At 56.1% G+C, this 25,985-nt stretch overlaps 1 protein-coding gene across 1 annotated transcript in view; it reads right to left on the reverse strand.

Annotated features, from left to right (window-relative positions):
- Positions 1–3,262: 3,262 nt before the first annotated feature.
- Positions 3,263–25,985, reverse strand: part of PGBD5 (piggyBac transposable element derived 5) — an 89,253-nt gene continuing 66,530 nt past the window's right edge. Inside the window, exons 4-8 of the mRNA XM_060126499.1 lie at positions 15,658–15,838; positions 12,038–12,235; positions 6,396–6,501; positions 4,892–5,111; positions 3,263–3,523 (exon numbers count right to left, since the gene is read on the reverse strand). Of these exons, the coding sequence (XP_059982482.1) occupies positions 4,916–5,111; positions 6,396–6,501; positions 12,038–12,235; positions 15,658–15,838 (681 nt within the window). The 3' untranslated portion in view covers positions 3,263–3,523; positions 4,892–4,915. The remainder of the gene's footprint in view (positions 3,524–4,891; positions 5,112–6,395; positions 6,502–12,037; positions 12,236–15,657; positions 15,839–25,985) is intronic.

Genomic DNA, 25,985 nt, shown 5'->3' on the forward strand with positions numbered 1-25,985 from the left:
CATCTTTCCGGGTCTGTGTAAGCAGGTGTGTCTGGTGCCTGCAGACGTGAAACACCCCACATTTCGGAGGGGGCTGTGCCGTGCACCCAGCCGCAACGCCGACTGCCACCTCCACCACGCGGGTGGCTCGCCCCTCATGGAAACCTTTCTTCTGGGCAGACCTCAGCCTCCATTGAGCCCCGACGTACTTGCACCCCAACGCCCTCGAGGCAGAGACCGTGCAGTGTGGCTCTTGGTACCACGCCTGCCGGGAAAGCTGAGCCGCCCGGGCGTTGGTGGGAGTGACTGAGGTCCACCCCGCGCCTCTGCCCCCTGGAGCCCTCACGGCTGTGAGGCATCACCTTCCCCCCCTCAGGAAATAAGGATACAGTAAGGGGAAGCTGGGATGAAATGAGAGAGTGGCATGGACTTATATACACTACCAAACGTAAAATAGATAGCTCGTGGGAAGCAGCCGCGTGGCACAGGGAGATCAGCTCGGTGCTTTGTGACCACCTAGAGGGGTGGGATAGGGAGGGTGGGAGGGAGGGAGACGCAAGAGGGAAGGGATATGGGAACATATGTATGTGTATAACTGATTCACTTTGTTATACAGCAGAAACTAACACACCATTGTAAAGCAATTATACTCCAATAAAGATCTATCAAGAACAGACAGAAGGTGTTTGGGTGTGACAGTGAAGGCTACAGAAATGCAGGGGCTACTCGACATCGCTCTTTTCCAGAGGGGGCTGTGGCGTCCCTGGGGCAGGGCTGGGGTCACTTCCTGGGAACCGTGCTGTGATCTTTTGGGGGTTCCCTTTCCTCTGGTACCCTGGCTTTCTACACCCAAGACTGTTGACGAGCCTTTACCCAACACGGGGACAACACCAGACACATGCTGGCCAGTGGGCAGCACCTGAGGAGGAGGGACCGAGGCCATTCTGGAGATGCACCCCCTACCCCCGCCCACCACCCACCATGCACCTGGGCACCTGCGGAGAGGCTCCAGGCCGGCCTCCCCTCGTGCTGCCTGGTGAGGAGAGGCCAGCTGCAGCCTAGGGCCCTCCTCTGGCCAACGCCCCCCAGACCACAGCTCACCACCAGGTCAAGTTGGGCTGCATCAGGCCTTCAGCCAAAAAACACCCACCTGGTCCAGGGCAAGAAGGGAACACGAGTGAGTGAGAACGACGCAGGGAGGGTGTGCACCTTGACGGTCTGCAGTATTTGAGGTCAGAAGACAGGTTTGACCTCTCTTTTCTGTAAAGCCCCAGACAGGAGAGAACACCGTATAAAGGCGTTACGTGAATCAGGCCTAAAGCTGCCGCCCTCACGGTGGATCTGGGCAGCAGTGTGTGCAGTGGCGAGAACGTGGCCTCGGTGTCAGGTCCACTGGCTCACCTGGGAAAGCTGTCCAACAACCCCCCCGCCCCTGCAAGCTGGGGATGGTGATGGGAGGAGGGAGCAGGGAGCCTGGAAGGAGAAGAGCTGGGGCACAGGGAGCTCTCTGTGCTGCACGGACGTGGCCCTGGCTGTCTGCCCGTGGCCGCCCGTGGTTGCCTCGTGGTGGACGGCACGCCCTTCCTCTCTCCCATCACCCCATCGCTGAGTTGCTCTCCTGGATCTCCAGGACCTGCTGTGGTGGGGGGGATGCTTTTTCCCTTAACCGCAGGCTGGAGGGGCATCACTCACTGGTGATGGCGAGCCTGCCTCACACCCGCCTCGCTGCAGATGCCGGGGCGGGGTTCCGGAGGGTGACAGCGGTGCCCGGCCACACACTGTGACCCAGGACCTCCCCGCTCCGGCCGGGCTCTGCGACCTTCTCACGTTGGCCACAGCTGCAGAGTCAATTCGATTTTGGTGGCCAGGCCTTGTCTAATTTAGTCAATAAACTGGATACCTTTGCCCAGAATGATCCAGACACCAAGGTTTTCCTATGTCACTCACCTGAGTTTTGAAATACTCATGTAATGTTCCCGTGACCGAAGTAAGATATTGTTCAAATCTGAGACTTTTGGGGAAGCAGAGTGCGGGGGGGGGGGGGGAGACGATGCGTCTGGAATATAGACCCAGAGAAAGAAAGCACCAAATACAATCAGAAATTCATCCAAGTCATACTCTCCTAAGAATCACCTTACCTACTTCCAGAGACGGCTGAGGTCACGTGACTACGTCACAAACTGTGGAACCAAACAGGTTAACCTGCATTCGGTCTAACAGACGTTCCCTGGAGAAGCTTAGACGCTCCAGTGGTGCTTTATTTTGAACCAGGTTGGGAGCGCATCGTCTGTCCTTCCTTCCTAGACCCCATAGCAAAGACCTCCCACCTGCCACAGTGGCAGGACCTGCGCGGACAGGGGTCCCAGCAGTCACGGGATGCAGGGAGGCCACCTGCCTCCCAGCCTCTGCCAGGCCTGTGCTGGCCGCCCCTCCCCTGCGAACCTCGCACTGGGCCCCTTCCTGGTCGCCAGTAACGGCCAGCTTCTCAATGAGCCCGTCCAGTGGGGACCCGCCGGCCCTCAGACCCAGGGAGGTACGGTGCCTGGTGAGGTCACTCCACATCCCATCCAAGGGTGAGGGCCGGGTCCCTGCAGGTTTTCCTAATCAGTGCTGCCTGTCACTCTGTCCCTCCACCTTCCCTGGAAAGGGAAGAGACACTGCTCTCAACCTGAGAGCTGGTGCAGTCGCCGCAGCCTCCGCTAGAACCCAGCTGAACTGCTGTCCCCTCAGTCATTTCTCAGAAACCAGGTGGCCACCGTCTTGAGTTCAGAGCACTGAGATGGTGTAATTACTCTGTAATCACTTGGCGATGTGAAGTCACCTGCTACTGGTCACGGCAGCGCCTCTTGTGTTCAATCAGAGTGACACACAGCCCGGGAGAGGGCGGACCGCCAGGCTGGGGGACAGGCACGACGTGTCTGATGGCAGAGGCACTTGCAATACAACTGAGCACTCACGGGGGGGGGACCAGGCCTCCGTCCATGTGTCTACCAGTCAACACTCTTAGCTGAATTCCTCTTCTAAACTGCTCACGGGCTCATGCTGCTAGAACAGTCGAGATCGTGTACGTGGGATTATACGAGAAATCAAGACTCAAAAAAGGAGCCTGGATTTTTGTCCCTGACCTTTTCAACAAACTCACGTATTAACAAAGAGTCAACATCTAAATAGACTTTTATTTTTTTTCTTTTACTTATTTGGACAGAAAAGAAAATTCATCAGCTTTCGTTAGAGTCTCCCTAAGTGTTGGAGACGCGTTAAACTCGGAAATAGTGGACCTTGTAGAAAAGCATCACAAATTAAAAATAGATTTCTCCACGTGGTAAAAGTGCTTCCAATCCAATTAAAGGACACGGCGAAGGTGTGTTGAGACGCGATTTAAAATTTGGCCTACGATCCGTGGCGGCGGATTAAAACCACAGGCGAGGTGACCGTCATGACCCCGGGGACAGAAATTGAGTTGGGAGCATGCCGCCAGCAACACTTGTAATTAACTGAGTGACAAGGAAGAACGTCCCAAAGCCTGAGTAGAGTAGGTTTGCATCTGTAAAAATAAGGGGGCGACATAAACTGGGTCCAAGGGGGATCACGTAACTCTAGGAATGACTTGCTTCTTATCTGCGGGGACAGCCAGACCAGCCGACCACCCTGGCCGAGGTCTCCCAGGGAGACCTGTGGACCTCGGTTCAGAAAAGGCCCAAGTGTTCTGGGCAGTAAGCAAAGCCCTTGCTGCCAGCTGCTCGTCACATAGGCCTTTCTGGCTGGCGGTGAGCAGGCCCCGGGCCCGCGGGAATCAGGCCCAGCCAAGCTGGTACAGGCGGGTTTGCCAATGCCCACCACAGCGCTCTGAGGGGTGCTGTGAGGCTGGCAGACGCCGCCCGGTGACCATGCGAGGGACAGAGTTAGCCAGTGGTCATCCGCAGAGACATTCTGGTGTCTCAGCCATGCTGTGTGTTTTCCAGAACAGATAGTTCTGCTAATGGTGACAGAGCTCAAGGCCCGCAGGCCCCCGTGCTCTGATGGAGGCGAGGTGGCCTCTCTGGCCCAGGTCTAGGCCTGTGATCATATGCGAGGAGCCACGACGGGGTGGGGTGAGAGGGGGAGGGCAGAAAAGAAGAGGGATATCTCCTTTTACAGAAGATCTGAAGCAACAGTAAGAAAATAACCTGAAGACATATTTAAAAACAAAAAGCAGCCTCACACTTCGCTGTCATCCTATCGCCGTTGTCCCTTTCTCCCTGTCCACCAGCCACGCAGGGATGGGCAGGAAGGCCGCGTGGACGTATCAGAGGGCCCCGCTCCCCACGCCGTCGCTGCCTTTTAATGGCGCCGGGTTGTGTTTCTTCTTCTACGAGCCCCGTTCTAAGCTGCCTGCGCGGGGCAAACGCTGGAAAACCCTCCGGGCTCCCGCACACACCTGAGCGGTCCCGGCTGCGCAGAGCCCACCCGGCTCGCTTCCCGCCCCCTGCAGGCACGGCGAGACGCGGACCACGGCACGGATGTCTCTCCACCTTCACCGAGCAGAGCGCGCTCCGGCTCATCTCATCCCATCCCTGGCGCCCCTGGTGGCAGCAGCCCTCCCAGGTCCCCTGTGCTAAGTGGGCTCTCCCGCGGCCTCCGGGGGGTCGTGAGGGTGCCCTCCATGGCCCCCCGCTGGTGGCACGGAGGGTCTGGTTCAGGGCCACACCTGCCGGGTGCTCGCTCCGAGGCGGTGGCCGCTCTCCGGAGGGAGGCCGTGCTCTTCTTTGCGTGGAAAGCGGGATGACGCCATCCTCTGACCAGGTCCGTCCTGGTCCCTCCAGAGGCCCCGAGCACCCCTCCCGGGCCGCAGCCCCACGCAGGGCGTCTCCGGGTCTCTGGCCGGCGGGTCGGACGTCAGGCTCCCCCTCCCCTCCCTGGACCTGGTCCTTACCTAACCTGGGCCACGCCCCTGGCATCAGAGGCTTGGAGAAGTGTCCTCCAGGCCCAGCAGCTCTCGCACGAGTCTCTCCCCGAACTGGGCCCGGCTGTACCTCTTCACGTGGTAGGCCTCCGACATCTTGTACAGGATGTAGGCGTTATTGATGGCAATGCTTATGGCAAACCAGAACACCTGTTGCCAGGTCTTGTTTGGTTTATGAGAAATGAAATACCTACGAGGACACAACGGCAAGAAAGTCTGGCTCAGACGGTGCCCGGGGACCCGGTGCAGGAGAGACATCCCCAAAAGGCCTCATCGGGGTCAGCGAGATGCTGCAGGGGACGCGGCGTGGGAATCCGGCTGTGGGGAGGGGCAGCCTCGCTCTGAGGCTCGGTCACGTGAACCGTACTTGAACGTGCAAACAACCCCTATCAAAGATCAGGTGGGAGGAGGCGGGTCACCACAGGGGACACCGAGACCAGGAGCCGGGCCTCTGCGGTGCAGCCCGGAGCTCTGGCGGGAACCGGGCCTAGGGGCTCCCCTGCTCGCCGAGGGCCCTGCGCAACTGCGGCACAGCCCAAGCCATCTCGCGCCGCGTCCGCCCGCAGCTCTGTGCGTGTCTCTTCACCACGCCCGCCTGCCCTCAATGGAGGCCTCCTCTGCCCCGAGGCGGAGGACGGCGCTCCCCCCGGACCGCCAACTCAGAACCCATCCCTGCACCGCGCCCTCCGTCTGCACGTGTGTCTCTGCACCCCGGGGGCCAGGAGCCTCGGCACCACCGAGACGCCCAGCCAGGGCGGCCACGGATGTCCATTCGCTCAATCGTGCCGATTCCCCTGGAGCCACTGCGCAGGCCCGCGAGGTGCCAAGCACGCTGCAGGCTCCGCGGAGCCCGTCCAGTGACTCCCTGGGCAGCGGGGCTCCCTCTTACACCCGGGCTTTCCCAGGAGACCCAGGTCCATGTGCTGCCCTCCCCGCCCATAAGCAGCCCCGGAGACGTCCGTGGCCCTCAAGGAGGGCTGAGAAAATGCCCACCACCTTTGGGGTTAGTGCAACCCTGTTTCAGGCTGTGAGGCTCAGGCCCAGTCATTTCATAGGCAGACCGAGGTTCAAAGGCAATCACTTTTTCCCTCCTGTTGTGGACACAGGAGCTCGCCCCGAGACAGCAGGGGGCCGTGTACATGCACACCGTGCGGGCACTTGACGACGACCCCACACCTGAGACCGCGCCCGCACGCGAAAGAGCTCCGTAACCAGTGCCGGAAAACACGCGGCCCGGCCCGACGGCGCCCAGGGCCCAGAGGGTGTGGGGTGAAGGCCAGCGGCTGGGCCGGGGGGGAGGGGCAGAGAGGGCACTGGTGCAGGAGGTGGGGGGCTGGGCGGGCCAGGCCGCGGGCCCAGGATTTTCTCTCTCGGGCTCTCCCGTTGTCAGCTCTGAACCTGGGGAGACTGACCGCCCAGCAGCCGCTCTGCTCTCGGCGGCGAGGCCTCCCGTGCCGGGCGCCGGCTCACTTACTTGCTGTACTTGTCATCGTACTTGCAGATGTAGCTGAGGTGGGCGGCGAAGGCCTCCACGGCCAGGGGGCAGGGGATCTCCCCACTCCTCCTCTTGATGATCACTCCTGCGGGAAACAGACGGGACATCCCCTCTGAGCCGCCCCCCGCAGACCCCCGTGCAAAATGCGCCCCCTCCCCCCTGCCTGCTCGTCAAATAGACGGCAGGGGACGAGATGGAGGAAAACCACCACCAACACCGCCACTGCAGCTTCAGGGGAGTGCAGGACACCAGGCCACGGCAGGGCCACGGCACGGGGGCACGGCATGGGCCACGGCATGGGCCACAGCAGGGGAGGAGATGGAGGGGAACCACCACCAACACCGCCACCGCAGCTTCAGGGGAGTGCGGGACACCGGGCCACGGCACGGGCCACGGCAGGGCCCGCTGCACCCGATGGGGCCTTGAGAGCAGAAGGGGAGCTCAGGACCCACCTTCCCCCTCCCTCCCTCCCTCCCCCGGGCTTCAACCCCTCCCTCCAGGGTCTGAGCGGGGTGGGAGGAGGTGGCCACCAAGGTCAGGGAGCCGGGGGTCCCTTCCACCTGCCCCACCGCCCCCATCAAGGCAGAGGGTGGCACTAGAGGCTCAGGAGAGGCAGGAGCTGCCCCGACCCCAGGCTCTTCCACGCCTCGCGCCGCGCACAGAGTGCTTCACACCCAGCCGCCCCTGGCGCTCCCTCTCTCACACGCTTTCAAACGCCTCTTCCTCCCAAATACACGTGGAACCGCGTCCCAGGGCCACTCGCCAAGGTCACGGCAAGATTCAAACGGCCCACTGACCGGGCATGAGAAGCAAGAGGTCATCAGTCCTCTTCAGCCTGCTGCCCAACAACCTGTTTTCCAAGACCTGCCCCGCCCACCTGGGTGGACGTCCACTGCGCCCACGGAGGTGACGCGGGGGCGGGAAGGACGCTCCTGCGAGCGAGGTCGGGATTACAGAGCGCTTCCTCCGCGCAGCCCGCCCCCCATCCGCGCAGCCCGCCCCCATCCGCGCAGCCCGCCTCCATCCCCGCTGCCCGCAGAACGGTGTGATAGCAGAACAGCGCCATTCAAAGGGCTGTGGGTTTTCAGCACTACTTAAACAGGCGTAACTGAAGTAAAAATGGTCACACGGGTCCATCTGCTGAGGCTGAGCCCTGAGCCGGGATCTTTTTTGTCTCCCACCCCGCTCCTCCAGTACTGAATTTTTGCACTGAAGGAGCACCTGGACATCTTGTGAGAGACTGAGAAGCCAGGCCCCGCCCCTAGAGCTGTGGTCTGGGGAAGCCCGGGGCAGGACCCGGGCAACACACTTCCTAAAACCTCCAAAGCTCAGAGGATCTCCGTGCCCAGCCAGAGGGTCCTGCGCCCTGGTTGCTTAGGGATCCTTTCCCCACTCAGAGAGACGTTCTATGGTCGGGTGATGCAGACGCACGTGCATCCTCCAAGGCTGGGCTCCTGCCCAGAGGGTCCTGGGCCCTGGTTGCTTAGGGACCCTTTTCCCGCTCAGAGAGACGTTCTGTGGTCGGGTGATGCAGACGCACGTGCATCCTCCAAGGCTGGGCTCCTGCCTCCAAGGAGGGCTGTGTCTCTGCGGCACCCTTCCTGAGGGGACCTGTGCTGGTGTCTTTGCTCACCACCCCGCCCGACCTCAAGTCCAAGTGGGCAAACACCCCAGTTTCACACCCCGGCCCAGGCACATGGCCTTGGGAGGTTTCCCACCTCCAGCTCCATTTTAATTTGCCCGACTTTCGACCACAGCCTCCTCTGGGACTAAGGAGGCGCCCGTAGGGCTCCCCGGAGTTCACGTATGTATGAGCAGATCAGACTATCCCATAAGGAAATAAAACCCCCTCCGTTCTTTTCCCAGAGGAAGAGGACAACTCACTCCAAGTCACCCGGGCTCCCAGCGGGTCAGGCCCACTGTCCGCGGGCCTCGGCCAGCGCCGTGCCCCTGGGGCTGCCCGCCTGCAGCTCCGGCTGCCACCTTCTGCACAGCCAGGGCCGCCGCTGTCCCAGCACACCCAGCCGTGCCAGGCCTGCTTTCCTTCTCCGTTTCCCTCCCATCCCTTCGAATGTTTTAACTCAGCATGAGGATTGCAGCTGGAAATCTCAGGGGACTGGTCGCAAAATCCAGGTGTGCGTCAGTCTCTTGAGCATTTCCCCAAGTTCACAAACCAGTCCACGCTCCTCTCTGCTGACGTTTCGGATTTTAGATACTATTCGAGCTGCAAAGGGTAAGACTGCTGTCCTATAGTACCCTTTTCTGAGGACTGAAAAGCTTTAGACATTGGAAATACTGACAAGAGGTGATGTGACATTTATTGTGTCCTCTGGCATCATAACCAGGAATGCCGTGCTCTCCTGGGCGCACCTGTACATTTACAGCCGTGTGGGGGACCCTCTGCGCACAGCTTTATTCCACGTGTCTACCTCTGTGACACTGTAGGTCCACGTGGGCCTATGAGAGAACCACGTTGTCTTCATGTTCCAGTGAGTTCTGTCTTCTGCCTTCCCCAGGCTTTTTCTGGCTGGGCTGACCTTCTTTCCGTCCTTCTGTAAGTCTGAATGAATGAGTCAAGACCTGACTCACAGACCCATGCAGACATTCCACACTCACATTAGCCTCATGGAAACTGAACCCTAAGTGGGCAAAGACGGAGATGGCAACGAGACGGTAGACTCAACATGGATTCTAGAAGAAACGCAAAAGGATGTGGTTCTCAACGGGGATGTCCCTGGATGAATGGAAGCCTGCATGTGCCCACCGTCTCTGAAAGAGGGCTCATTTCCCCTTAGAACCTGGAGTAAAGAATAATAAATCAATCCCTAAAATGTTCATAACTAGTTACATGTTGCTAAAATTCGAAATTCTGCTCATGTTCTAGAAGAGCAAATACGGTCACGGTAGAAGACGGTATAAAGCTGAGATGCAGCCTTTAGAATACAGGAGACTTTGTCATCTGGGTGACGTGTAAAGTAAGTAGGGAATAAAAGAATTATCTGATAAATGGTTCAGGTACACAGGTGGGGCTGCTTGGTCAACCGACCTTTGCCGCTTAACGAAAAAAACCATCGTAGCAGCCCGACTGGTGCCGTGACCAAAATAAATTCCAAGTGGATGGTTGCGAAGAGCGCAAAATCACCCTATGAAACAACCAGGTGAACTGCACTTGCCTGGCCTTGGGACACAGCCGGGGCTTTTAGGCATGAGAGCAAATAACATGATCAACAGCTGTGCCTATGCGGAAATGAAAAACGCTTTTGATGTTAAAATTACTGGCCATAAATAAAAGCAAAAGGAAAACAAATGAAGAAAAATGTCTGCTATAGGCATAAAATCTGCTTTCAATTTCGGAAGACAGATACTTCCAATGAAAAATTGACAAGAACATGAAGAAAGCATTGAAAATTAGCTGAAAACACAGGAAAAGATGTTCAATCCCACCAACAGTCACCGCAATTTATACTTAAAATTCTGCAGCATTTTCAGCCATCATATTGACAAATTTAGAAAAGAAAAACAACTAGTGTTGACAAAGCAGGAGGAATAACCCACTGCAACGGCAGTAAGTACAGGCTTTTGGCAACACAGCATCAAGAGCCTTAAAAACGTTCAGACCCTCTGGCCCCGCCGTCCAACTTTTAGATTTACCTGGAGGAAGTGATCAAAGATGTACCTGAAGATTTACATATGAAGATCTTCACTACATCATTCTTCATATTATGAAAAAAGGATCATTCATAGGGGCCAAGATAAAGAAATTATGACACATCTAAGGATGGAGTACGAGGTGCTTTTTATTATTATTATTTTTTGCAGGCCTCTCACTGTTGTGGCCTCTCCCGTTAGCGGAGCACAGGCTCCGGACGCGCAGGCTCAGCGGCCATGGCTCACGGGCCCAGCTGCTCCGCGGCATGTGGGATCTTCCCGGACCGGGGCACGAACCCGTGTCCTCTGCATCGGCAGGCGGACTCTCAGCCACTGCGCCACCAGGGAAGCCCACGAGGTGCTTTTTAAAAATCATGTCTTTGAAGTACATCGAAAGGAAAACTACCTCCTTCATTAAGAAACGAGGCCCTAGGATGTGGGCCAGGAGAAGGACTCCCGGTGGGGTGCGTGCCGGCCACACGGCCTCCGCTCTGAGCCCCTGGGCCGCACCCAGGGTCTCCTCTCACCCGCCGGGCTCCCAGTGTCCACAGGCCCTGGGGGTGCCCAGGGGCCTGGCGGTGGGGGTCAGTCTGTGGCCAGGCTGTGGACACACTCCATGGGATTTTCAAGGGCGACTAGGATTGGGGACTGCATGATGTATAATAGAGTACGTACTTTAGAAAACTACCACGGAATTGAACACAAATACCAGTTTCGGCGTATTTAAAAATCCCCCCTCCCAATTTTCTCATCTAGCCTCAACAGCCTCCCGCCTCCTTCCCTTGGCGCCTGATTTAAGGGTTCTCAGGTGTGTCATCTTCAGTCCTAGTGCAGGCTTCTCCCTAACCTCCCCAGGTGCGGTCTTTTCTCTGCTACCTCATTTCACCCAGCTCAGACAGGTGCGAAGTCCTTGCTTCGGGACATCGTTTCAGAGACTATCATTTAACATAACTTGGTGGGAAGCAGCTCCCATGCCCTATGCCCACACCTGTTCCTAGAGACACTCTGGCCCCAAGGCCCCAACCGCAAGAGAGCCGAAGTCCAATTCAAACTGGCCTTCAGCTGACAAGGTCAATTCCAAACCTCTCCTCTAAGTGCCCTTGACACAGCACTCGGGGGGGGGGGGCGCTTTCTCCACCCCCTACACGTAAGTAGGGTAATGACACCCACGTGCTTGAGTCCCTCGATTGCAATCCCCACTGAAATGTAACACAACTTAGGTGTGTGTGGGGGGGGTGAAGGATGGGAATAAATGAACAAGAGGCACTAAATACACACCCACATACCACATACACGCACACATACCACGCACACGCAGACACACACACACACATCGCACACCCCTGAGCTCCTTGGCAGTGTTCCTTTAATAGAGAAGAGGAAAGACGGCTTAACGTAAAGGAACACGAGGGACTCTTCAAATACACTACGCAACGATAAATATTTTTGTAAAGGGTCCCTTTGTCACTGCAATTTCCTTTTCTGTTGTTTAATCGTGTTTGAGCTGTAGGTTACCTTAAATATAGGCTCCTTGCTAAATGAATCCCCTTGTTAGCAATGGATTTTAAATCCCAAGGAAAATCAATGATACCAGCTGAACCCCCCAAAAACCCAACGCTAGCGATTAACTTCTAAGGAAGACATCTCAAAGATAAGAATGGTTGACTATTCCCCCGCCTCCCATCAGAACAGATTTTTCACAGAATCCTAGATGATGATCATGTAAATACCGTTCAAACGGAGCCTATTAATCACACCGCGTACGACCTGGGGGACCTGCAAATGCCAGCCTCACGGCTTCTGTTGACGGCTGGCAAGTCCCAGGCAGCGGACAGCCTGCGGGCCCAGGAAGCGCTTGCCGCCCCGTGAAGGGCAGCAGCCGTCACCCTGCGGCCCAGAGCCGAAGAGGGGCAGGGGTCACCCGACGCCAGAGCTCACCCACACCCCTGCCCCGGCGCCCACCGCGTGCCTACCTTGCTGCACGGGCGAGTAGGCATTGGTCAGGAAGCGGAAGTGCCCCTTGTTGTACCAGCAGATCAGGGACATGCTCCCCTTCGTTCGGATGCTGTGCTGGCCCCGGGCGGGCGGCAAGGCCGGGCTGTTCAGCATGGAGGGCGGCAGGCCGGTGCAGTCACTCTTCCTGGGGCTGAGCAGCCCGCAGCAGTAGATCCCTGCGGGGACACGGACCGCACGGCCTCAGGGCGGCTCCCCCCGACCCCCCGGGCTCGGCCCTCGGGGGCCCCCCTAGAAGAGATGGTGAAGTCCGGGGGCTTTCATCCCAGATGTGCCGCCGCCCCCAACTTCCGGACGTACTAAGATCGCAGGGAAGAGCTAACGCAAGCAGGGCGTCGGCAGTAGCAACGGCAGCTCTCGCGGCCAGAGGGCTGGCTACCTGCCAGCACAGGGCTGAGCCCGAGGACCCAACCTCTCACCTGCTTCTAAAAACTTGTGAGCACATGCGATGCACCAGAACTGCAGGCTCCCGGCTGGGCGGGCAGAGACGGGCATCATTAGCACAGATCTGTCTGCCATCTAAGCCTGACCCAGCTAATCACCCCGCCCCCTCACCAAGACTCGCTGGGCACCCGGGCAGCCCCGGTCCCGTGCAGCCAAGTGAAAGGCAGAGGAGGCAGGGAGTCCTCACAGGACACGCGCTACACGGGGTCCTGCCTGTGCTGTACGCCAGGCCCCTGGGGGGGGCGGGGCTTCCTGGGGGGCCTCAACGCCCAGCACGTTCCACGGGGCAGGAGACCCTCCAGGCAGAGACCAGCAGGAACAAGGAGGCTTCTCTAAATTCCACCGGGACTCAAGGTCTTTCCCAGCCCTCCCTGCTCGTGGTCTCCGGCTCTCCCTGAGCCCAGGAAGCCGTGGGGAAGCCCGCCCCTCCCCACACCCGCGGGGAGGGGGACGTGAAGGGACACTTTGACTGAAGGCCCGCGAGCAGTCCGCCCCTCCGGGCTCACTGACACTATGGGCACATGTCCCAGGCCCATGCGCTCCTCTCCACTGCATCCCTCCCAATGGTGGAAGGACGGCTGATGACTTCCTGTCCTCCTTGCCGCCCCAGGAGCAGCAGTGGGTGAAGAATAACACCCGCGGGGGGTGGGGGGGCAGGCCCCGTCTTGCTGCCAGAAAAAAGAGGGCTCCCTGCGGCTCCCATCTCTGCAGATCCAACTACCCAGACTCCGCTGGCCTTGAGATTTAAGAAGAACGTGCCTTCCAAACGGGGAAGAGGATTAGACGAATGGGGATAACGTTTTAAATCGCCCATCGGGCTCGGTGAACCCACCCACCCAAAGGGCAGCTGCATTCTCCTAACAGGGGAGGAAGGGAATCCAGCAGCACACGAGTTTACTTATGAAAACAGCCAATCTTGCGCGAGTATCCTTCCTGGCTGTTGTTTTACAGAGCAGTCTCCGTGCGCCCGGGAGGGACAGCCAGACTCTCAGCTGGGACTCCTGTCTTCAACCCTGGCCGCCCTGCCCGTTAGACGCCCCTGGGGGCACCAGGCCAGACAAGGCAGTCAGAGTCCCTGCGGATGGGGGGCAGCCATCCGTGAGCAACGTGGAGACAGCCTCCCCGCGTGTCAGTCATCACAGGGGAAGCCCAGGAGGTCGTGTGGGAGGGCTCACAGCCTCAGATGCTTCTAACAAACAGGCGAAGAAATCTCTGTCTGCTCTCGGAAAACTTCAAATTCCATGTCTAATTATTTTCTTCCCACTGGAAGATTCTCCTCCATCCTCCGCTAATTCCCCGTGCGGGGAGGGCCCAGGCCAGCGGCCCAGCTCTCAGGGAAGCCTCTGGCGTCCTCACTCAGCACCCCACCAGCCCACATGCTGCAAACGGGTCCTGACTATGTCATGCGGCTCTTGGCCCAGGAGACAGGGACACCCACGGTGTGGGGCAGGGAGCGGGCCTGCAGGGCACACGGATGCTGTGGGGGGCAGTTCTGGGAACCCCGGCGGCCATGCACGTGACACTCACCCTGGGACCCGCACGAGCGGGCCAGCGGGTCACCCCACGCTCTGACACGGGCACCCATTGTGCTGGGTTAAAGTGCGTCAGCGCCAGTTTTCTCCAACTTGACTCCACGGCCCCTCTTCACATAGTCTGACCTCTCCACACGGAATTCTCTCAACAATTAAGCCCTGAGCCCCGTTGGGACCAGCCTTACAGATGAGTAAGACGCAGCCCAGGCCGGCAAGAGCACAGGGTCCAGGCTGAGGCCGTAGGTTGGAAGCTGTGGGCTCCCCATTACTTGAGAGGGTTTGCTTTTTTTCTTTTTTTTGGCTGCGTCAGGTCTTAGTTGTGGCACACAGGCTTCTCTCTAGTTGCAGCATGCAGGCTCTCTAGTTGAGGTATGTGGGCTCAGTAGTTGTGCATGGGCTTAGCTGTCCTGCAGCAGGTGGGATCTTAGTTCCCCGACCAGGGACTGAACCCACATCCCCTGCATTGGAAGGCGGATTCCTTACCACTGGACCAGCAGGGAAGTCCAGAGGAGGTTTGGTTTTAAGGGCAGACATCAGATCTGTTGCTAAGCAACAGGTCTGCAATTCCAGCGTCTGGAGTAGCTGAGTGGGGGCTTTCTGTGTTTCTCCCGAGTGGACTGGATATAAATCCCAGATGTAGGATGAAGTGAAGGCAGATACAACCTGCCATGGGGCTTCCTGACTCGGCCCAGGTCTGTCTCTATAGCCCCATTTCTGCCAGAGCCCTGGAAGGCTTGCCCAGTCTTTGCAACAAACGAACCAGGCATCTTAGCACTGAGGGGAACTAACACCTTTCTGAGGCCCGTTGTACTGCTGCCTGTATTAATGCACACAATTCTCTGCCCAGCTGGAAGGGGCCACATTACAGACTGGGGTGGGGAGTTCAGACTTCCTAAGAGTCTTAGTAGGAGCTGTGCCTTGGTGCTGCGGATTTAACATTTGTGTCCGCTGCACCCCAAATTCCTATAGCCGAAAACCTAATGCCTGAAGTGATGGTATTTGGAGGTGGGTCTTTGGGAGGTGCGTAGGTCATGAGGGTGGAGCCCTCATGAATGGGATTAGTGCCCTTATAAAAGAGGCCCTACAGAGCTCCCTAGCCCCTCCACCATGCGAGGACACAGGGAGAAGTCTGCAACCTGGAAGAGGGTCCTCACCCGACCACATTGGCACCCCGATCTTGGACATCCAGCCTCCAGAACTGTGAGCAGTGAATTCCTATTTAGAGGAACTATAAAAAGGATTTATAGGGTGGTCTATAAACCACCCACTCTGTGGTACTTTGTTACAGCAGCCCGAATGGACTAAAACACTAGGAAGACTCCTCGGATGGCCATGGCCTTACCACAAAGGACACAAAGAGATGTGCCTGGAAGACCTGAACTGACCTGTCCCCCAGACCACGAGTCTGGTCTCCCTCCAGACCTCCAGTGCCCAGCAGGGTGCAGGCAGCCGGCAGGTTGGCATGACCTGTCCCCCCGGGGGAGGGCCTCCCCGCCCGGCATCCTGTGCTCTGTGCTGCCCGCCACACGCCTGCGTCCCCAGCCTTGCCCACCACTTCTCGGGGGCGGGGGACTGCGCTCAGACTCGCTCCCCACTTGCCAAACCTTGCTTTTCAAACTCCTCAAACAGGGTCAGGCTGGTGATGCTGGGCCCCGTGAAGATGATGTAGTTCTTCCCGGCCGCGGTCCGGCACAGGCTCCTGGCCACCATGCTGTGCAGCTGTGGCTTGTTCTTCAGCGCGTCCAGCCCATCAGGGCCCCCGCCTTCCTTCAGGTGGACGTAAATCTGCATCAGAAACGCACAAGGGTCAGTGAGCTCACAGAAAGGTCGGGCAGGGGTCCAACCATTCTGGAAGCACAGGCTTCCGTCTCCAGGCCGGGTGTGTGCGAAAGCCACTCCTCCCCGGGCTTCCGGTTCCACAGTCCCCACTGATCCCAGCATCTCCCTGGCCCACAGAGGCCACCAGTCACTCCCAAGGCTGCCCATCAGCTGGTGCCTCAGCCCCAGACTCTGCAATTTAGAAATGTCAAGGTAAAGAAGGGAAAGGTCAAACTGTTACAAGTAATGAATCTGGCAGCTGGGATCAAAAGCAAACACATCCCCCCATTCGGAAGCACAGGAGTCAGTTCACAGTAAACAGAAGTAAAGGCTACTTCACCTGTAAGAGAGAAATATATCCGTGCACATTCTGTTTGAATACAGCTTTTTAATTCACAGAGCACATCCACAATTACCCCCTTACTCTTTACAGTAATCACCGTGTGGGCAGAAGGGGTAATACTGACTTCGTACTGCAGAGGAGGGGACAGGATCAGGGATTTAAAACTCACCTGACGTCCCAGGACCAGCAAGGATATGCTGCAACTAGTACACAATAATTTTAAATTCTGTCCGTGAACATCCTTGAGGAACATCATCTAAGAGGTGGGTGCAGGAAGTGGGAACGGAGTCAAGAAGCGTGTGGTCCTCCCTACGGCTGACTGAGCCACGCAGAATTATCATATGGGTATTAACCACTGACCTCCTTCAGGGAGAACAGCTCTTCTCATGGAATGTTCTGGGTGCCTTTGCTGGCAGCGGTTCACAGACAGTGTGCCCGTGACACTGATCAGGGACCCTGACTGTCCTCCGAGGCACAGAATTGCTGAGTGCAGGCCCGTCCGTGCAGACTGAGCACAGCCGAGGGCGGGCACAGGGAGGACCGGCAAGTCCACGGTACCGCCCTCGGGCAAACGACTGCGGACAGTCATTCGCAAAATACAGTGTCTCGGGTTCCTGAGGCAGACGAACAGCAGGCGGTGTAGGTCCTTCTCTAAAAGCAGCTCATCCTCCAAGGTTAATTCTGTCCCGAATACTCATCTGAGACGTCCCCAGGGAGGACCGACTTGCCCGCAGCCCAGCAGGCAACAGCGGGATCATGCAGCAGGACCCCAGCACTTCATTTTGGGGTCTTTACGCCTTCACCACCTCATTCCCAGGAGGAACCTCTCTGATAGAGAGTAAAACACCGACACAGAGAAGCCAATCGTCTTGGCCACGTGTCACGCGAGGTTGCGACCGAGCAAGGACATTTCCTCAGAACCCGCCTGCTCTCCTTCAGCAAAGCCCAGTCCTGCGGCTCCCACCACGGGTCCTGCACCAAGGCCAGCTCCGACTCACGGCCCCTCCCAGGTACCCTGCCTGATCTGCTAGCACTGCCACGCTGGGCACTGTGTCCCCAAGCCTACCTGGGGACAGCTAGTTTTGTCCCGTGTGTCCCTCGAAAAGCAATCACCTGGCTACACACACCCAGGATTCTCACCAGGGAATAGAAGGTGTGCTGCTGGAAACTCTCAGGCCAACCCTGATGACACCCCACGTGGCTTCCAAAGTCCCCCCGAGAGACGGGCAGACCGTGGCATACGCGGCCCGAGGCAGGCAATATGTCGTAGGATGAAATGCAAAATCCTACAGCCAAGTTCAAAAACTTAACTGCATCTAGTACAGGATGCAAGAAACGTGACTTAGCAAGAATACTTTTGGAAAACAAACACTAAGCCCTTGGAGATGGCCACCTGCAGGCCTCAGGTACCATGACTGGCCTAAGTGATCATGACCCGCATTAAAAACCAGGGTGGTGAGCATCTCATCCTTCCCTGGTCAGGCGTAAAGAGAAGGGTGGTGGTCGGCATGTTAGTTTGCTAGGGCTGCCATGACAAAGAACCACAGAGGAGCACAGAGGACTCCAAGAACTTTGCTTTGGCTAGAGAGCTGTGTCATGGAATGATGAAGAGCTTTCTAAGGCAAAACCAAGATGAATGTATACAAACAGAAAACAGATCTGCAAGCATCAGAGCCCTTACTAACACTCAGAGCTGTCCAAACACTGAACGGGTGGCCTCAGAGAGGCTCCAGGACAAGCTGGTGGCCGCTCGGGAGGTCTGAGCTTCAAGTACAGGGGGTGTATGCCAGTGTCGGAGGACGGTTCAGAACCACACAGATGCCAAGTTCAGGTGCCCCAACAAAGCGGCACATAAGACCCTGGAGCCAGCAAGGCTAAACGTGGCCATCGCAGGGCGAGCGACACCTAAAGCATAACCTTGCCCTGGAGCCAGCAAGGCTAAACGTGGCCATCGCAGGGCGGGCGACACCTGAAGCATAACCTTGCCCTGGAGCCAGCAAGGCTAAACGTGGCCATTGCAGGGCGGGCGACACCTGAAGCGTAACCTTGCCCTGCGTCAGTCCTAACAGCAAAGGGTGTCGGAGTCTAAATTCAGAGAACACCGCTTCTCTCCTGGATCTAATAATACCCTGGAGAGCATCACGTCTTTCTCACCAACCGCTTTCCCAGCTGAGGCACTGCGTGAGCCAGGGCCTTATAAACTCGTTTCCAGCAATAAAGCCAGTGTTTTGGAAGGTGGGTTATCCAGGCTCCCGGATATGAGATGCTTTCAAAACATCACCCCCCCTGGATTTCCAGACCCGACTCAGCTGCACAGACTGGTGTCCTCCCCCGTCCCGCCCCCGCCCTCTTTGGAAGCGTGGATGTCCTCGGGGTCGGCGGGTGGGGAAGGGGTGGCACGCAGGGGCGGTGAGGACCTGCCACAGTCCCTGTTGGGACAAGGCTGGGAAGGGAACCGGGGCGCCCGGTCAGGGGACAGTGGATCCCTCACACGGCCCCGAGGGACTGGCCGCTTCTGCTCATCACAAGACATGCACCAAGGTATGTGGGCCAGGAACTGAAGGCAAGGGAGGACCGTCCTGTCTCAGACTCACCCATCAGGGCAGAAGAGGGCCGAGGCACCAGCTCCCACTTAGCAGTGATGTGCAGCCCTCCCCAGGACCCAGAGCTGCGAGACATCCCCCGAGGTCGTGTCTCAAAGTACCTCCCCTACTTGCCAGGCCACGGGCAAGGTGACGCGTGCCCCCTTCAGGGCAAACGTCGTCACTCTGCAAAACAGTGTGGCGTCGGGACTGCGTTGTGACTTTCGTGGGCCCTTTTGCTTCCACGGGCCTCTTCCTCCATGAAAAAGTATTTGAAATTATATTTTACAAGTGCATTGGCATACAGAGAAGTATTACACGTCGAAGCACTTCCTGCAACTTACAAGTTCGTTATTTTGTCCCTTCTGATTTTAAGAGAAACAGAAACACCGTCGCAGGCCCCTGAAGTGCTGTGGGCCTCGGCACTGATCCCGTCGTGCTGTGGAGCCGTCGGCCCCGGGCGGGTGGGCAAGGGAGGAACACACGAAGGCCGTGAAGCGGTGGCCCGGGCGGCAGGTGGTGCGGGTGGGATGCGCGGGCCCTGGCGTGGTGGCGCTGAGGGCCGTCCGGGCAGCAGCCACGCACACAGGAAGGTGGAAAGAGGAGACGGTCGGGCGGGCAGATACAGGGGAAGAGTCGGCGCCTGGGGGTGCCAGGGGCTGAGCCGGGCCCCTGGGTCGCCAGCATTGGGGGGCGGGCCGCGGAGGAGGGGCTCACAGGGAGGCGTCGGGGGGATGGGGGGAGGGCACCCGGAAGAGGAGGGAGGGCTCAGGAAGGCCCAACAGCCCGGCTGGAAAGCAGTGACCGGGGGGGGGGGACACCCGAGGACGCTGGTGACTCCTCCAAGGCCACGGGGCTCGACACAGAACTGAAACAGAAATGCTGTTTCTAACTACACGTTATTTAAAATCCGGTCTAAAGGACGATTTCTACCTTCACACACACAACTGTCCTCTCCTCACGCAACTCATTCAGTATTTCTGGACAGATATCCACACTCAAATGTAGACACGTTGTGCACTTGCCGCCTCTTTTCTGCTGGGTCACGAGTCACCACAAGCCAAGTGGCTCATACAACACCCGCCGGCACTCCGGCTCTGCAGGGCACCGTCAAGGTTCTGCTCCGGGTACTTCAGGGCTGCAATCAATCAGCATCGCTGGCTGTGTGCGCCCCGTCCCCGGCTGGCCGAGCCGGGGGGGCTCTCAGTTCCTAGAGGCCCCTGCCCTCTCCCCCCAGGGGCCCGTCCATCCTCAGAGCCGGCAGTGGAGACTCTCCCTTGGGTTGAGTCCCTCCTGTGCTGCACGTCCCTTTGCCAAGGAGAGCCCTGTTCCCTTTAAAGGCTCACCTCGTTAGGTCAGGTCCACCTGGGATCATCTCCTTTTTAAAGTCAGCGGGTTTAGGACCATAATTATACCCGCAAAATCAAATTCCCTCCACAGCAACACCTAGATCAGCGTTTGAGTGAAGAGCTGGGGCCATTACACGGGGGCAGGAATCTGTGGGCGTCTTCAATTCCGCCTGCCACCCACGGGGGCACAGCGTTTCAACAGCCATGTGCCTATGCACCTGACGGACCCAAACACCACAGCTGATGAAGGCAACGCTCCCCCATCTCAGTAATAAACCCAGCAGGGTGCTGATGATGTCATAAAGTTGTTGATGTAAAAGTAAAGTGGATGATGTCAACTTTATTCCCTGAAAATAGACTGATTCCATGTACAACGTACGGAGACCAGCAGTGAGACCTCCCTACCCAAACACCCCACACGGGTGAGGGTTTGGGAGTGTTCATCACTGCTGGGAACGCTGCCTTGGTACAATCTTTGTGTGCGCGTGTGCGTGTGCGTGTGTGTGTGCGCGTGCGCGTGTGCGTGTGTGCATGTAGATACGTTGACTATACCCTTAAATGGCTATTTTTATATGTTGCAAGTATAGATAATTTGAGATTTTTGTTTTGCATGCTAAACACTCAAGTCAATTTAATAAAAAAAGACAAGCTAAATATAATTATAGAAGAGCCCCCCCATCAGGGTTACCCAAGCATAGGCCCACGTGGAACTCTTATCTACTCCCGAGACAGCCCCACCTCAGTTAGCGCTTGTTAATATGCACTGCATTAAGCCCACACCTGGAGGTGATGACAGCCTCTTCGCTGGGATAACACATTTCTCCAAAAGCCATGACGTGTGGTGGTGTTACAGGACCATCTCAGATGACTTAGCTTCGTATGCCCACACAGGCAAGTCTGAACACTGGTGTTTCCCCAGATTCCAGCCAGTCCCTTCCCAAGGAGTAGACACTCAGCTGCTGCATCAGGAGAAGGGGAGAGGTATGGGGTCAGACGCCTGCCTGTTCCTATTAGGAAACCTGGAAGAAGCCTGAGGCCAAAGACTGGCACCAATAGGAGTCCAAGGAGGGTCTTGAATTATGGCACTCGTACTAGAAGGTAAGGTGAGTTTATGTTTGAAGTGAATACAGGGCTTCCCGGGTGGCGCAGTGGTTGAGAGTCCGCCTGCCGATGCAGGGGACGCGGGTTCGTGCCCCGGTCCGGGAAGATCCCACGTGCCGCGGAGCGGCTGGGCCCGTGAGCCATGGCCGCGGAGCCTGCGCGTCCGGAGCCTGTGCTCCGCAACGGGAGAGGCCACAACAGTGAGGCCCGCGTACCGCAAATAATAATAATAATAATAATAATAAAGTGAATATAAAATAGGGTCTAAACAGGGACTTCCCTGGCGGTCTGGTGGTTAAGCCTTCTTCGCCTTCCAATGCAGGGGGCACGAGTTCAATCCCTGGTCGGGGAGCTAAGATCCCACATGCCTCGGGGCCAAAAATAACAAAACATAAAACAGAAGCAGTATTGTAACAAATTCAATAAAGACTTTAAAAATGGTCCACGTCAAAAAGTCTTTAAAATATATATATATATGATCTACAAAAATAGTAACCTCAAAAGTCCCAGCTGAGGGGCACGGTTTCCAATGAAGTGTTAAACTGGGCAGTCAAAAGGCCACACAAGGACTCAACCTGCCTGACCAGCGCCGCTGGGTGAGCCTGGTCCAGCTCCCACTGGTCTGGGTTTGCTTTGACTGAATAACTTTAGCTGGTCTAAGATGTGAACCTGTAACCCTGAGTTGGATGAATGAATCTACGACTCTATGAAAAAAGTCATAAGCTCCCATGGAATCTTACCCCAACTACACGCCATTGCTCCAACTGCTGAAGACAGGCGGCCGATCGTGTGCAGATTTGAAAGCCCGCCTTAGACAATCCCATCACACCCCGACAGAGGCAGCCCCACTGAGCACCCCCACACACCCATACACCGCGCTGGCGGCCAAGGAAACGCCACACGCCTAAATGTGTAATTGCTGCCTCGTTGGCTTTTCAAACTTTCTCTCTCTCCGTCCACGCACGCAGAGAACACCATCACTGTACAACAGCCCCTCCTCCAGCAGGGAGGGGCACGGGGGGGCTCCCATCACTGCGTAAAATGGAATGTGCGGTTGAGACCGTTCCCCTCTGAGCTACAAGCTCGTTTGACAAGTGTCGTTAGGGCAGAAAAATGCATCTTTCAGTTGCCAAGCTTTTCACTTTGCCTGCAAAAAAGTTCTTCTTCCTCCTAGGATTTATTAACTTTTTCATATACAGATTTAGAAAGAGAAGGAAGAAAATTTATTGATATATCATACGGTATTACATTTTGCCCCAGGATGTTATTACTAATGTTGTGTATTTTTTATTGACATCGTAACAGAAAGAATCTTAGGAAACATGGAGTACAGTGGTAACGCCTTGGGAGATGCCTGCACCACGTGACTGTCTATCTCAGCCCTACTTCTGAAATGCCCCAAGACCTCGAGAGGTGGGACCTAGTTCATCACCGCCTCCCCCAAAAGAACACTGGTGACAGCTGCCGTCACGGATGGACTCAAGGGTCATGAAGATGCACCAGCTGACGCCTCCACTAAGCTGTCCCTGGGCTTTGCTGGTCTTGACCACTGGCCCTACTTCTCTCGCAGAACAGACGAGAATCGGGCTTTTCCATGGCTGGTGGAGGGCATACCTGGGGACGGGGAAGTCATTCGTCGGGGACTACGGTGCACAGAGCAGGTGTAGGCTGTAATCCCAGCAGTGGGGCAACAGCACAGGAGTGCAGGGGCCGCACTCATGGAAACCACGCGGAACAAGCACGTGGAGATGGGTGGGGCTGTCACCCATGCGGGGGGACGGCCACGCGTGAGAGCCATCAGGCTTAAAGGATGCTCACTCCTCTCGCGAGGAACGGAGTCTGCCACCAGGAGACGATGAGGGCAGAAGCCCTGGATTCGATGGGCAAAGCCTCTGCCATTTAGCGGCTTATGTGATTTGGGGCCAGTTACTTAATTGCTCTGAGCCTTGATTTCCTCATTTGTAAGGATAGTACTACTCTCTGTACCTCGCAAGGCCACTGTCTTTACGTGCAAGTCGTGTGCACAGAAGTGATTTTTTTTTTATGGCAAAGCTCCATATCTGTGCTGTAACCTCTAGATACATGGGGCTGTTTTAATTTAAATTAGCTGAAATTAAGTACAATGAAAAACTCAATTCCTCAGTCACACTGGTCAGGTACGCACCAGTCACGTGTGGCTAGTGGCTGCCATGGTGGGGCCCACGGGCACAGGACGTTCCATCCTCACGGAAAGTTCCACTGGACGTGCTGCCTTACGCCATCCTTGGCTCACCAGCCTGGTTTTCCAGCAAAGTCTCCATGCCATCACCTTGTGGATGGTTTTTACTACCAGTGTTTTCTCAGGTCACCTCTCGCCACGACCACGGCCAGGAAGGGCTTGCGCACTGAGACCGTTCTCTACCCCGTCTTCTCCAGCACCTTCGGTACTACAGGCCCTTACAAGAACCTTGCTTTGTCTTATCCCAAAGCTCAAATAATCGGTGAGTCCGTCTTTCAAAATGACGGATTGCGGAGGAAACTCTAATTCGAAAAGATACATGCACCCCAATGTTCAGAGCAGCTCTATTTACAACAGCCAAGACATGGAAACAACCTAAACGTCCATCGACAGATGAATGGATAAAGAAGAGGTTGTACCTATATACAATGGAATACTACTCAGGGACTTCCCTGGTGGTGCAGTGGTTAAGAATCCGCCTGCCAATGAAGGGGACACGGGTTCGAGCCCCGGTCCGGGAAGATCCCACATGCCGCGGAACAACTAAGCCTGCACACCACAACTACTGAGCCTGTGCTCTAGAGCCCACGAGCCACAACTACTGAGACCGCGAGCCACAACTACTGAAGCCTGCACGCCTAGAGCCCACGCTCTGCAACAAGAGAAGCCACAGCAATGAGAAGCCCACGCACCGCAACGAAGAGCAGCCCCCGCTCGCCACAACTGGAGAAAGCCCGCGCGCAGCAACGAACACCCAATGCAGCCAAAAATAAATAAATAAATTTAAAAAAAAAGAATGCTTTCTTAAAAAAGAAAAAAAAGAAACACTACTCAGCCATAAAGAAGAATGAAATAATGCCATTTGCAGCAACATGGATGGACCTAGAGATTATCATACTAAGTGAAGTAAGTCAGACAGAGAAAGACAAATATCATATGATGTTGCTTATATATGGAATCTAAAAAAAGGATACAAATGAACTTATTTACAAAATAGAAAGAGACTCACAGACATAGAAAACAAACTTATGGTTACCAAAGGGGAAAGAGGGGGAGGGATAAATTAGGGATAAATTATACATACTACTATATATAAAATAGATGAACAACAGGGACCAACTGTATAGCACAGGGAACTACATTCAATATATTGTAATAAACCATAACAGAAAAGAATATGAAAAAGAATAGATATATAATGGAATCACTTTGCTGTGCTAACACAACATTGCAAATCAACCAACTATACTTCAATAAAAAACAACAACGGATTGGAGGAGAAGGTGGCTCTGCACCCCTCACATGAGTGTAGTTCCTTGGGGAGAGGGCCAGGGTTTCATCTGATCCAGTTAGTGCCTGACGCACCTACACGGCACCTACATCCTTTACTGTCTCTCCTTCCCTATACGGTAAGAAGGGCTGGGCAAACTAAACCGTTCCACAGCATGAGGAAGGGATTAGCGCTCAGCCACTTGCTCAAGGACACTCAGGTCTGTGACAGATGTCCTGTGCCCCGGCCAGTTCCATCCTGGGACACAGCCACATTCAACCTGGACAGGATTGAAGCCAGCATCCCGGCCACTGCACAATTAAACAGATGGGTGTATGCGCTGCCCAGTTTTTGATTCCACAAGCAGAATTCACTCTTGTTAATTAATTCCCTTCTGAGCCTCATTTTTCAAGCTAATCCGGTTAGTTTTAGGTCAGGAGCAATTCACTGGTACACAAAAAAATTAAAAGTCAAATAAGGAAAAAAAAAAAACCTTCAGTGCAAAATCCTCAAGTTCTTTCAATATAAAAAGCATGTCTCAAAATAAGGGAGATCAGTGACAATTTGAGGCTAGAACATCAATCACACAACAATCAAGTTGGGTAAGAAACAGAGACTTGGTTTCTGTCTAAAGGGAGAAAAGTTATCTCCCTGGGGACAGACCATACCCTAGTGGTCCAGAGGGTGGGCTCCGGGGTTGGGAAGGCTGGGTTTAATCCCAGGTCTGTCCCTTTAGGCTGAGACTTCGGACGAGGTAGCGAATCTCTCTGGGCTTTGGCTGCCTTACCGTGAAACAGAGGCAGGAGCACCCCTACCTCCCAAGACGGCTGTGAACAGAAAATGAGCACTGCACGTAGAGTGCTTAGTTGTGGAGCCTGGCCCGCGGCAAGCGCTCCACGGATGCAAACTGTCATTTTCTGAACTGCAGAAGCAGCTCATAATCTACTGATTAGACTGAAGGGAGGAAAAGGCTCCCAGAGCAGCTGGTCCAGCCACACCAAGTGTGCGGCCCCTCACAGATGCTCCCAGGGTCTCCTGGACACCGCCGGTGATGTGCATGGGGTCAGGCGGCAGGGTCCCCTGGCCTGGGGGCTCCATTTGGCTTCCGGCTTCTGAAGCCCAGTGTCTCTGGCGTAGGTGCACTCACTGAGCGGTAGGACCACGCTCGCCATTTAGAACGGCTCTGCCCCCGCTCGGCACCCAGCACTCAACCCTCTAGAGACTGTCCAGTTGTCCTCTGCAGGCAGAGCA

The sequence above is a fragment of the Lagenorhynchus albirostris genome, chromosome 16 (genome assembly GCF_949774975.1).
Source record: "Lagenorhynchus albirostris chromosome 16, mLagAlb1.1, whole genome shotgun sequence".
NCBI classification, from domain to species: Eukaryota; Metazoa; Chordata; class Mammalia; order Artiodactyla; family Delphinidae; genus Lagenorhynchus; species Lagenorhynchus albirostris.